The 12132-nt window shown below is 52.7% G+C and overlaps 1 protein-coding gene across 3 annotated transcripts; it reads left to right on the forward strand.

Moving 5' to 3' along the window:
• Positions 1-877: 877 nt before the first annotated feature.
• Positions 878-6644, forward strand: LOC132084934 (T-lymphocyte surface antigen Ly-9-like). Of its 3 annotated transcripts, XM_059490232.1 has the most exons (8): positions 878-975; positions 2730-3023; positions 3119-3388; positions 3918-4028; positions 4231-4275; positions 5047-5105; positions 5540-5623; positions 5752-6644. In XM_059490232.1, the coding sequence occupies exons 1-8, from the start codon at positions 921-923 to the stop codon at positions 5803-5805; spliced, it is 972 nt and encodes a 323-aa protein (XP_059346215.1). In that variant the 5' UTR covers positions 878-920; the 3' UTR covers positions 5806-6644. The 3 variants fall into 3 exon arrangements, 2 of the variants coding, with proteins under 2 accessions (XP_059346215.1, XP_059346216.1); XR_009420117.1 differs by lacking the exon at positions 5047-5105; XM_059490233.1 differs by lacking the exon at positions 3918-4028.
• The last annotated feature ends 5488 nt before the right edge of the window (positions 6645-12132 follow it).

Consider the following 12132-nt stretch of genomic DNA (forward strand, 5'->3'; position numbering starts at 1 on the left):
CTGCGACCACTAGCTAGCCAAGGTATCTCTGGGGTGACACACCACAGTTGCTGCCTTTGGCCCAGCAGCGAGGGTCAGACTGGCCCAGGCACAATCTAACTGGTAATATTGGGAGCTGTTTTTCCAATACTCCTTGTTCCAACCACAAAATCCTCCTTGTTCCCGCCCCTAAATCCTCTTTATTCCAACCCCCAAATCCTCCTTGTTCCAACCCCAAAATCCTCCTTGGTCCCATCCGAAAATCCTCCTTGTTCCCACCCCAAATTCCTCCTGGTTCCAGCCCCCAAATCCCCTTTCCAGCCCCAAAATCTTGTCCTTAAGTTCCCTTCCACCCCAGACCAGTCTGGGTCAGCAGCTCCCAGTTCCTCACTGGGGCAGAGGAACCTGGGTTTTATTTAGGATTTTTAATCCGTTTTTAAAGAACGATTTTGAACATTTTTAGAACATTTTTTAATCTGCCCCAGCTCACTTCCCCCTCGCCCCAAAATTTCGTCATGACCGTCTGCATGTGACGTTCCCTGAATAATCCTGACTGGGGAAGCAATGTTTCCCAAAATTGTCATTGTCCCGTGTTTGGGGTGGCTTTTGGGGGGGGACAGAGGGGACTGGAGCTGCTCCTTTATGGCCAAGGCTGAGGGAACCACGGAGAACCTGAGCCATTTGTCCCACACGTGGTGGGATGCACCTTGATGCAGGTGACACTTTTGGTCCACCATCTCTCCATGGAAAACACAGTGGGTTTGGTTTTTACACCTCAGATTTCCATTTTTTGAGTGTGAATTGCTTCTCCTTGCTGCGTCATTTATGATCACAACCACTTCCCCCCAACCAGGCACTAAAAAGCGCGCAGGCGCTCTTGCTCTTCCTCTTCGCATTTTTGCCTGCTGGTGCCCCAAAATCCGCTCAGTTTCTGGACATCCATGGACGTGTTTTGGATCCCTCATCTCGCCATCCTCATGCTCCTCCACCAAACCAGTGAGTGCCGGGTGCTCCTTGTCCCCTGGGAAGGAGATCTTGGGCTGGTTTTGGGGTTTTTTGGGGTCAAGGGATGGCTGGGAGCACCAGAGCAGCTCCATGGGGCGGATTTGTGCCCAATGTTGGGATCCAGGCCTGCCATGGAAACCTGCTACCATGGAAACCTGCTGGAAGGCTGGTGTCCATCTCTGGTGTCCATCCCTGGTGTCATCTCTGCTGTCCATCCCTGGTGTCCATCTCTGTGCCCTTCTCTGTTGTCCACCTCTAGCCCAGCCTCTGCTCCAGATGTTCTCCAGACATCCTGCTCTGCCTTCAGCTCCTGCTCCTCTCCACGTTGCCTCCCTGGTTTTGGGGGTCTCATCTTGGGGTGTTTTTTGGCTGAAAAGAGGGAAATTGGGCAAGGTTCAGCCCTTGCCCGCTCTGAGGGGGGTTTATCATGTGAACCATCCTGTGGTTTTGTTATTCCTGTGAGTTTATCTGCCCCTGCAGCTTGTTCCTGCCACAGGCTCTGTTGTCCATGTCCCAGGGGTGGCTGAGGCTGATGCCGAGCCCGACCTCGGGGCTGGGCCAGGATCAGTTGCCTGTCAGGAAAATTGGGAAGGAGAACTCCATTCCTGGTATAAATGGGGTGGCACGGTTCATTGGAAATGGGAAGTTGCAAAAATAACAAAAACAGCTCCTTCCTCCTCAAATTGGTGAGCCAAGGGCATGGTGTGGTCACTGGAGGGAAGGGACGGGTCCAGAGGGATCCTGGACCTTGTCCTGGGCTGCACCCAAAGGAGTGTGGAGGGTTCTCCTTGCTGCAATGGTGAGATTCCACGTGGAATGGTGAGATCCAACCTTCAGTGGTGAGATCCAAACTGGAGTGGTGAGAATCCACCTGAAATGGTGAGCGTCCACCTGAAATGGTGAGCGTCCACCTGGAATGGTGAGATCCCACCTGGAATTGTGAGATCCCACCTGGAATGGTGAGATCCCACCTGGAATGGTGAGATCCCACATGCAATCTCCAGATCCCACCAGGTCTGGTGCCCCCAACATTCGAAGTTCATTGAACTGTTGGAGCGAGTCCACCGTTCCAAAGTTCCCTTCCCTGTGGCCACAGGGAGTGGTCAGCCTGGAGAAGCCGTGGTGGAGCTGCCCCACGCACCCCTGGCAGTGTCCAGGGCCAGGCTGTTTCCAGCTCCTCGTTCTCCTTTCTCTTTCAGTTCCCCTCCGGGCTCGGCCTGGGGGTGCCCTCGTGCTCTTCCTTCACCCAGGGACCCTTCCATGAGCCCCCCATGAGCCCTCAAGCACCCCCAGCCCTGATGGGCTTCATCCTCTGGGTTCTGCAACTTCATCCAACCTTGGTCCCACCATGATCCCAGCTTTTCATGCCACCTTCATTTCTCCTTTTTCTTCCCATCTTCAGCCCATGCTCAGCACTCCTTCATTCCAGCTTCATCCCACCTCCAGCCCACCTTCAGCCTACCTCCATCTCTCCATCCCACCCTGATCCCACCTTGATCCCACCTTAATCCCAACTCCATCCCACCTTTTCATCCCAACTTCAGCCTACTTTCATCCTGTCTCCAGCCCAAACTCAGCAATCCTTCACCCCAAATTCATCCCACTTCCATTCCACCTCCATCCCACTTCCATGCCCCCTTCAACTGACCTCCATCCCACCCTGAGCCCACCTTCATCCGACATTCCCCCACCTCCATCCCACCTCCATCCCCATCCCAAGTTCTCTCCCCGTTTTCTCTCCCCAGTGAGCGCCAGCGACACCAAGGAGGTGAACGGGGTCCTGGGCAAGTCGGTGACCTTCCAGAGCCACAACCCAGACAGAATGACAGCACTCTGGTTTTTTGGGAATGAAGCCATAGTGACTGTGATATTTGACGGCCCTCTTCGACCTGCATTTCATAAAAAAGAATTCAGAACCCGTTTTTCTGTCTCCAAGAGCGGCCACGCGCTCACCATCTCCCAGCTGAGGATGGAGGATGCCGGGACCTACTCTGTAACAATCAACGGAGAAAAATCCGCCTTCACCCTGCAGGTGTTCAGTAGGTGCTTTCAGTGCTGTTTTGGGGGTGCTTTTAGCGCTCTTTTGGGGGGTTTCACACTAAAAGAGAGGTTTGTGACACCGTGGTGCCCGCAGGGGAGCTGGCAGAGCCCACGGTGACCTGCGAGGCGCAGAACTGCTCGAACGGGAGCTGCAGCTCCTCCCTGCGCTGCTCCGCGCCCGGCGCCGGCCTCGGGAACGTCTCCTACACCTGGAGGGTGGGGGATCAGAACAGGTACGGCAGCTCCGTGGTGCTGCTGGTGAACGAAACATCCCAGGATGGGCTGGAGCCGCTGACGTGCACGGCACGGAACCCCGTCAGCAATGAGAGCGTCACCATCACCAACCTCGGGGAGCTCTGCACAGGTGAGAGCCGGGGACAGATCCTGATGGGCTGATCCCAATCCCCTGAGTAACACAGGAATGTTGGGGTTGGGATGGGCTGATCCTGATTCCCTTGAGAGCCATGGGATCATTGGGATTTGGGGTTGGGGTGGGATTGGGAATGTTGAAGTTGGGATGGTCTGATCCCGATCCCCTGAGAGCAGGAAAAGCTGGGATTTGGGGCTGGGATGGGCTGATCCTGATTCCGAGCTGATCCCGATCCCTTGAGAGCCATGGGAACATTGGGATTTGCAGTTGGGATGAGATGGAAGTGTTGAGGTTGGGATGGGCTGATCCCGATTCCCTGAGAAACACATAAATGGTGGCATTGGGATGGGAATGGGAATGTTGAGGTTGGGATGGGCGGATCCCGATCCCCTGAGAGCAGGAAAAGCTGGGATTTGGGGCTGGGATGGGCTGATCCCGATCCCCTGAGGAACACGGGAATGCTGGGTTTGGGATAGGCTGATCCCGATCCCCCGAGATCTTCTGCATGCTCTCCCTTTTCCAGGCGCCCTCTCCAGCAGCCAGGTCGGGGTCAGGGCTGGGGTCGGGCTCATAGTCGTGATTTTGGTCCTGGTCCTTTTGTTGATTTTCCTCTTGTTCCTGTGGAAATCCAAAGGTGAGCATGGAAAACCATCCCTGGAGCCCTGGGAGGCAGGAGAGGGGACCTGGGAGGGGGACAGAGCCAGGGTGGGGCAGATGTGGGGTGGATTTGAGGCAGATTTGGGGCGAATTTGGGGTGGATTTGGGGAGGGTTTGGGGCTGATCTGGGGTGAATTTGGGGCTGATTTGTGGTTCTGATTCTGTCGCATCTTCTCCAGGCTGGACGAAATTCCCCCTCTCCCAGCCCAGGCCTGCGGACACAGGTGGGATTTTGGGGCAGTTCCCTGCCCTTTTCCTGGTGGCAATAACCAGGGAATTGCGTTTAGGATCAGGGGAACCATCCCCGGTGCCGTGGTTTGGGAAGGACCCCGACCCCTCTGTCCTGGTGGGGAGTGGGAGGGGCTGATCCCAAATTCCTGAAATCCCATTTTCCTTCCATTTTTTGCTGGAAAATTTCATCCCAGACCACCAAGGGGGAGCTGGGAGCTCAGCTGCGGAATTATGAAAAAAAGAGGGAATTTGGGGAAAAATAAAATAAAATAAGAGACATTTAGGGGGAAAAGTCAGGAATTCCACTTGGGAACTCAGGGTCAGTCCAGCCAAGAATTTCAGAATCCCCGAGGCTGGAAAATCCCTCCAGGACCATCGAGTCCAAGTTGTGCCTGATCCCCACCTGCTCACCCAGGAATTCCAATGGGAAATTGATCCCAAAAATGGGATTTTAAGGGATTTAAACCCCCTTTTCCATGCTCTGTTCCATGAGCAATGAAGGAGAAAGAAATGGATTTTGTCCTCCAAAAAAGCAGCCAGGAATTTGGGATTTAAACCAAAACCGGGCGGATTTTCCCTGTCCTTGGTGCTGGAAGTTCATCCCGACCCCGCGGCACCGGGGAGGGTGGGATGGGGAGCAATTCCCACCTCCGGCAGCTCCGAGGGGCTTCGGGGTCGAGGTTTTACCCAAGCCTGGACTGCTGAGGTTGGGATTCCCGCATTCCCTGCACCACAAATCCCCAAATTCCTGCTTTTTTCCCCAGTTCCAGGGGCCACGAACGACTACACAACCGTGTACGCCGAGGTGGGACCTTCCCAGCAGGTGAATTTGGGGTTGGGGACACCTTGGGAACACCTTGGGGACACCGTGGGGACACCCCAGGGATGGCTGGACAACCCTTGGTTCCTTTTGAGAATTCCCAGTGGGAAGTGCCACAGCTGGAGGCGGCCCAAGGGCACCTGAACTTGCCCAAAACTCCGTGCCCAGCCCCAAAATCTCGGTTGTGGAGGGGATCAGAGAAAAATGGGGGTTTCGGGGCTGGGAGTTTAAAATTGTCCCATTCCATGGGTGGGGACAATTCCCACTGTGCCAGGATGATCCAACCTGGCCTTGGGATGGGACAACACCTCCAGAGGTGGCGCTTTGTGGGGTTCCTGGATTTGGGATAATTTTTCCAGCACCGAGCCCTAAAAAATTTTAAAATTCTTAAATTTTTTTTTTAAATTTTAAAAATTTAAAAATCTTTTTCCCCCCAGAGCGTCCCTGACGGAACTAAAGCCAAACCAGCGGAGGGGGGACCCCCCTCAACCATTTATTCCCTGGTCAAGCGTCCAGAGCAGGTGAGCCCGGGCTGGGAGATGGAACCCCTGGAGCTGGGACGGGCACAGAGGGGTCCCGAGCCCTCAAACCAAACCCTGGATCAGCTCCCAGGACCCCAAACCGAGCTTGTGTCCATCTGTCCTCGCAGGCGGATGGTGGGACAGCAGAAAATGCCACCGTGACCGGCCTGGAGCTGGTCTAGAAGGACCCAGAACTGGTTTGAAGATCAAGAGATCGATTTAAAGGAACTGAACAGGTTAAAGAACATGAAACTGGTTTAAAGGACCTGAAACTCGTTTAAAGGACCTGCAACTGGTTTAAGAATATGAAACTGGTCTAAAAACCTGGAAGTGATTTAAAAATCTGTTTTAATGAGACTGAGCCTGGTTTACAAGAAATCCGAGCTGATTTAGAACCAGAACTGATTTGGAAGAAGATGGAACTGCTTTAAAAGGACCTGGAAGTGATTTAAAGGACCTGGAACTGGTTTAGAAGGACCTGGAACTGGTTTAAGTGGTGTCCACTCTCTGATCAGACAGATGGACACCACAAGGTGGCTCCAGAACGGCTCCAACATCCCCAGTCCTGCTCCAGACCCGAATCTCAGGGATCTCCCCCTCCTGGCACCTCCCTTCCCCTCCTCATCTCTGCTGCTTTAGTTTCCCTCTCTTTGAGATTTCAGAGAGGATTTTTTTTTTTATCTTTCTCCGTGTTTTTGGAATCTTTCTCCATGTTTTTGGCAGCTCGGTGGGATTCTTTTTCCACCCTCTCCACCTCTGGACCAAAACTCTGCCAAAGCTGCCGGGACTCCCAGGCAGGCTGGAAGAGACTCTCCAAAGGGTTTTCCCATGGAATCCTGAAATTCCCGAGGGTGGAAAAGCCCTCCAGGACTGTCAGTCCCAATCCTGATCACCCAGACAGGCATCCAGTGGGTTCTTTGGAGATGTCCAGGGAAGGCTCCAAACCAGCCCCTCTTTGCACAGAAAAGTCATTTTTAAAAGCTCAGGGATTCATTTTATAAATAAAAATTTACTTTTTAAATTTTTTTTTTCTTCTGTTGTATTTTGAGCCTTGCAAAAGCTTCAGCTCCTCGCAGGGCTGAAAAACCACCAAAACCAACCAAAAATAACGCCAGGAAGTTAAAGCAGAACGAGAAGTGAGGCCTCCCATCAGAGCTCGTGTGGTTTGAGCACCTGCTCCCTTTCCTCACCTCCGGAACGCTCTAAATTTTACAGCACCCAGCCCCCCAAAAGAACCCCCAAAACCTCGGCCCCACCAATCCCTGCAGGGCCAGGGTTCGGGATTGGGGATCCGGGATTTGGGGTGGATCTGAGGGAAAACGGGACACGGAGAGCGACTCTGGGATGGAAGAGTAAACCCATGGCAAGGGGAAACATCCCTGGAGTGGAGAGATGAATCCAATGGGGTGGAGAAATAATTCCATCGGATTTCTCCATGGAATGGAGAAGCAATCCCATGGGATGGAAGAGTAAACCCGTGGCAAGGAGAAACGGATCCATGGGATGGAGAAATGAATCTATGGGGTGAAGAAATGATCCATGGGGATGGAGAGATGATCCATGGATTGGATAGACGATCCATGGGGTGGAGAAATAAATCCATTTGATTTCTCCATGGAATGGAGAAATTCTATGGGGTGGAAGAATAATCCCATGGCAAGGAGAAACGGATCCATGGGATGGAAAAATAATTCCATGGGGTGGAGAGATGACCCATGGTGTGGAGGAAGGACCTCGGGGATGTTTTTTGCCCGTTCCTCCCCCGATTTCACCACCTTTGCTCACCAACCGCCGCTTCCTGAGCCGAAAGGGGAAGGGAGGCGGCTCCGAGGGGCCGGGCGGGGCAGGATGGGCCCGAGGGGCTTTGGGGGGCTCTGCCTCGCCCTGCTCTGCTCCGGGGCCGGTGAGTGGGGCCGGGGGGGCTCGGGGGGCTCGGATCAGGAGGATGAGGAAGAGGAAGGGGCTGAAGGCAGCGGGTGCAGCGCAGGGAGGTCCCTGGAGGGTTTTTCCTGGGGGTTAAGCTCAGGTTTGGGTTGAGCCCGGCTTTGCTGAGCGTGGTTTGTGTTCCCATGAGGGTTTTGGGGTCTTCTGAGCTGTCCCAGCTCCCCAGATCCATCCCAGAGCATCAGGAGGGGCTTTTGGACCGTTTTGGGTTGGTTTTGTTGGTTTTGATCTTAGCAGGGCCACGAACGGGACTTGGATGATCCTGGTGGGTCCTTCCACCTCACATTCCCCAATTCCATGCCCCAAATGGGGATGTTTTGGGGTATTTTGGGATATTTTGGGGTATTTTATAATTCCCTGCTGGTGGCACGACCCCAAAACCCCCTGGATTTCGGAACGGCCTCAGCTCAGCCCCAGCCCCCATTTTCCACTGTGAGAACGTGACAGATTTGGGGTTTTTGTCGTCAGGGGTGAGGTGTGAACCTCACAGGATGTGGGGCCGCTGCTCCGCTCGAGCTCAGCCCCCTCAGAGAGCTGTGGGACCTCCTGAGGTGGAAAAACCTGCACGGATCACCCAACCCAGCCCCAGGCCATCCCAAAATCCCCAAATCCCCCAAAGCCCCAAATCCCGCCCGGTGTCTGGGAGCGTTTTCCAAACCCTCCTGGAGGTTTTGGGGTTGGGATCATCCCTTGGAGCTGTTCCAGAGCCCCAAAACCCTCTGGGGCAGAATTTCCCGGATTTCCACCCCAAATCCCACCTGGAACATCTCTGGCCATTCCTGGGATCCCATCCCCGCTCCCTCAGAATTCCTGGGATTTCCCTCCCTCTCCTCTTCCCCAAAATTTCCTTTTGGGTCCCTCCTGACCTGTCACCCTCTGGCGCTGTCCCCAAACCCTGTCCCACGTCCCCTGAGGGGACACTGAGGTGGACGTTCCCGTTCCTGACCCCGGAATTTGGGGCAGAACGGTCAAATCCCAAACCCCACAAATCCCCAGCCCTCGGCTTCCAGGAAGAGGAGTCGGGGAACGGGAACAACGGGAATGTCACCGAGGAGACCCCGGAGGGGACACGGGACCCCCTGGAGCCACCAGGACACCCCAGCGCGGCCACCGGGGACGGGGACGCGGTGACAGCGTGGCCGAGGGTCACCACGAGCCCTCCTGGGAGCCTCGGGGACCTCGCGGTGACATCGGCGGGGAACCAGAGCCGTGAGTTCCAGGGGAAGGGAGGGAGGTGGCACTGTCCCCAGGGAGGTGGCATTGTCCCCAGGGATGTGGTATTGTCCCCAGGGAGGTGGCATTGTCCCCAGGGACGTGGTATTGTCCCCAGGGAGGTGGCATTGTCCCCAGGGAGGTGGCATTGTCCCTGGGGATTTGTGACCATTGTGGGGACATGGCACTGTCCCCAGGGAGGTGGCATTGTCCCCAGAGAAGTGGCATTGTCCCCTGGAAGGTGGCACTGTCCCCAGAATTTGTCACCATCATCGTGGGGTGGTGCCATTGTCCCCAGAGGTTCATCATTGTCCCCAGAGATTTGTCACCATCATGAGGAGGTGACGCCACCCCTGGAGGACCTGTCACCCTCTTGAGGGGTGTGTGCCACCCCCATCGGGACTTGTCACCCTCCTTGGGGACGTGTCACCCTCCTGGGGGACGTGTCACAACTCTGGGGGATTTGTCACTGTCTCAGGTGATTTGTCACCCTTATGGGGGGATGTGTGACAACTCTGGGGGACGTGTCACCACTCCAGGTGATGTGCCACCAACCTGAGGCACCTGTCACCTCCTTGGGGGATGTCCCCCCATGTCACCTCTGTCCCCACAGGAGCCTCCTCGGGTGTCTCAGCCCGGTACTGGTCCCCCGTCATCTTCGTGGTGCTGGCCCTGCTCGTGCTCTTTGTCACCTACCAGAGGAAAAAGGACAAAGGTCAGACCCAAAACCCCAAAACCTTCAGAGGCCACAACCCCAAAACAGGCAGAAATGCCCCTAAAAGATCCAGAAGTCAAAACCCCAAAACCCCCAGAGGCCACAACCCCAAAATCATTAGAAATGACCCCGAAAGATCCAGAACTCAAAACCCCAAAAAATCCAGAGGCCACAACCCCAAAACCCCCAGAAGTCACAATCCCAAAATAATCAGAAATGCCCCAAAAAGATCCAGAAGTCAAAACCCCCAAAACCTCCAGAAGTGCCCCAAAATGTCCCTTTTTGGGGTGCAGCACCATCGTGGTCACAGCTCAGGGCTGGGAGGTTCCCCTGTGCTCCAAAATTCCCGAAATTCCCCAAATTCATCCCCAATTTCCCATCTGGCCCCAAATTTGCCTCTTTTGGGGTCACCTCTGCCCTTTCCTTCTCCACAATTTTTTGGGGTTTTGGGGTTTTTTCCCCGCTCCAAACCCAAACTGGGGCTTGGCTGCTTTTGGGGTTTTCCAAAGGGGATTTGGGGTGGAAAATTCAGATTTTGGGTCTGTTCTGGTCACAGGGATCCTGGACAGGGCCACGAGCGGCAGTGACTCCTCAGGTGAGCCCTGTGGGGTAACTGGGAGAACTGGTTTTACTGGGAAGTTTGGTTGTATTTTATTTTATTTTATTTTATTTTATTTTATTTTATTTTATTTTATTTTATTTTATTTTATTTTACTTTATTTTATTTTATTTCATTTCATTTTATTTCATTATATTTTATTTTATTTCATTTTATTTAATTATATTTTATTTTATTTCATTTTATTTTGTTTTAATTTTTTGGGGTATTTTTCTAACAGGGTGTTTGATTTTATTGGGGTATTTTGATTTTACTGGGATATTTTCTTTTATATTTCATTTTCTTGGGATTTTATTTCTGGGATATTTAATTTTATTGGGATATTTCATTTTTCCTTGAATATTCGGTTTTATTGAGATATTTAATTTTTTTCTGAGATATTCAATTTTATTGGGATGTTTTATTTTTTTCTGGGATATTCAGTTTTTATTGGGATATTTTGTTATCCCATCCCTGGAAGTTCCCAATTCCAGTTTGGGATGGTGGCAATGTCCCTTCCCATGGGATCGGGATGATCCTAAAGCTCCTCCCATCCCAAACCGCTCCAGAATTCCCAAATCCCGGAGATTCCCAGAATTCCCAAATCCCGGAGATTCCCAGCTCTCATCCCGACCCTTCCCTTGCAGATCTGGGAGCTCTGGTCCAGCCCCACATCCACGAGCCCATCCCAAAAATCCCGGAGGAGACCGAGACCCCCTTGGACCAGCCAGAGCCCCCCCAGCCCCCGGTACTGCTGGGAAAAGGGAAAATTCCTGGGAAAAAGGGAAAATTCCTGGGGAAATGGGAAAATTCCTGGGATAAGGGGAAAATTCCTGGGATAAAGGGAAAATTCCTGGGAAAAAAACTGAATATTTCTGGGATAAAGGGAATTCACGGGAAAAGGGAAAATTCCCGGGAAAAAGGGACAATTTCTAGGAAAAGGGGAGTTCCTGGGCTAAAGGGAAAATTCCTGGGAAAATGGGAATTCCTGGGAAAAAGGGAAAATTCCTGGGATAAAATGGAATTTCTGGAATAAAGGGAATTCCTGGGAAAAAGGGAAAATTCCCGGGATAAAGGGACAATTCCCAGGAAAAAGGGACAATTCCAGGGATAAAGGGACAATTCCAGCCCCTCCCAATTCCCAATTTTCTCCTCCCCAGCCGGACTCGCCCCCGGGAGGCTCCTGAGGGTCCCGGGGTGGCCCCAGTGGCTCCCAGCCCCACCCTGGGGACACGATGCCACTCCGAGGCCCCTCCGGTGTCCCCTGCATGAGGAACAGCACAAAAAGTGGGATTTTATCCCAAAAAATCCTTGGAATTTCTCTGCCAGGACACGCAGCCCACTCTGATGTTTTCCTCCGTGGTTTTGGGGCGGTTCTGGGGGATTTGGGGGTGGGATGAGTGCAGGAGGGGTTGGGCATCGACCCCAAACCATCAGCCCCAAAATCCCAAGGTTTTGGCCCAAAAATCCCAAAATTTTGGCCTTGTAGATCCCAAAATTTTGGCCCCATAGATTCCTAAAATTTAGTGACAAACACCCCAAGTCCCTGGCCTAATAAATCCCAAATCCTTGGCCCCACAACCCCAAATCCTTGGCCCCACAACCCCAAATCCTTGGCCCCATATCCGCCATACATTTGGCCCCAGAGATCCCAAATCTTTGGCGCCACAACCCCCAAATTCTTTGCCCCATAAATCCCAAATCCCTGCCCTTTAGACCCCAAATCCTTCACCCCACAACCCCCAAATCCTTGTCCCTACAGACCCCCAGACTTCACCCCACACACCCCAAATCCTCGGCCCCACAAACCCCAAACTCTTGGCCCCACAGCCCCCGAGCCGAAATAAATTAAAAAAAGAAAAAAAAAAAATTCAAAACAGATTTATTTTATTAAAAAAAAAACAAAATTGTACAATTTTAGTTCCTCTATGAAAAAAAAAAAAAAAAATAAAACAAAAAAAAGCCCAAAAAAACAACCAAACACCAACGGAAAAAAAATTCCTACCACTGCCAGAACGCTCCGATCCACTGCAAAACTCC

Source organism: Ammospiza nelsoni, chromosome 28, assembly GCF_027579445.1.
Source record: "Ammospiza nelsoni isolate bAmmNel1 chromosome 28, bAmmNel1.pri, whole genome shotgun sequence".
In the NCBI taxonomy this organism is placed as follows: Eukaryota; Metazoa; Chordata; class Aves; order Passeriformes; family Passerellidae; genus Ammospiza; species Ammospiza nelsoni.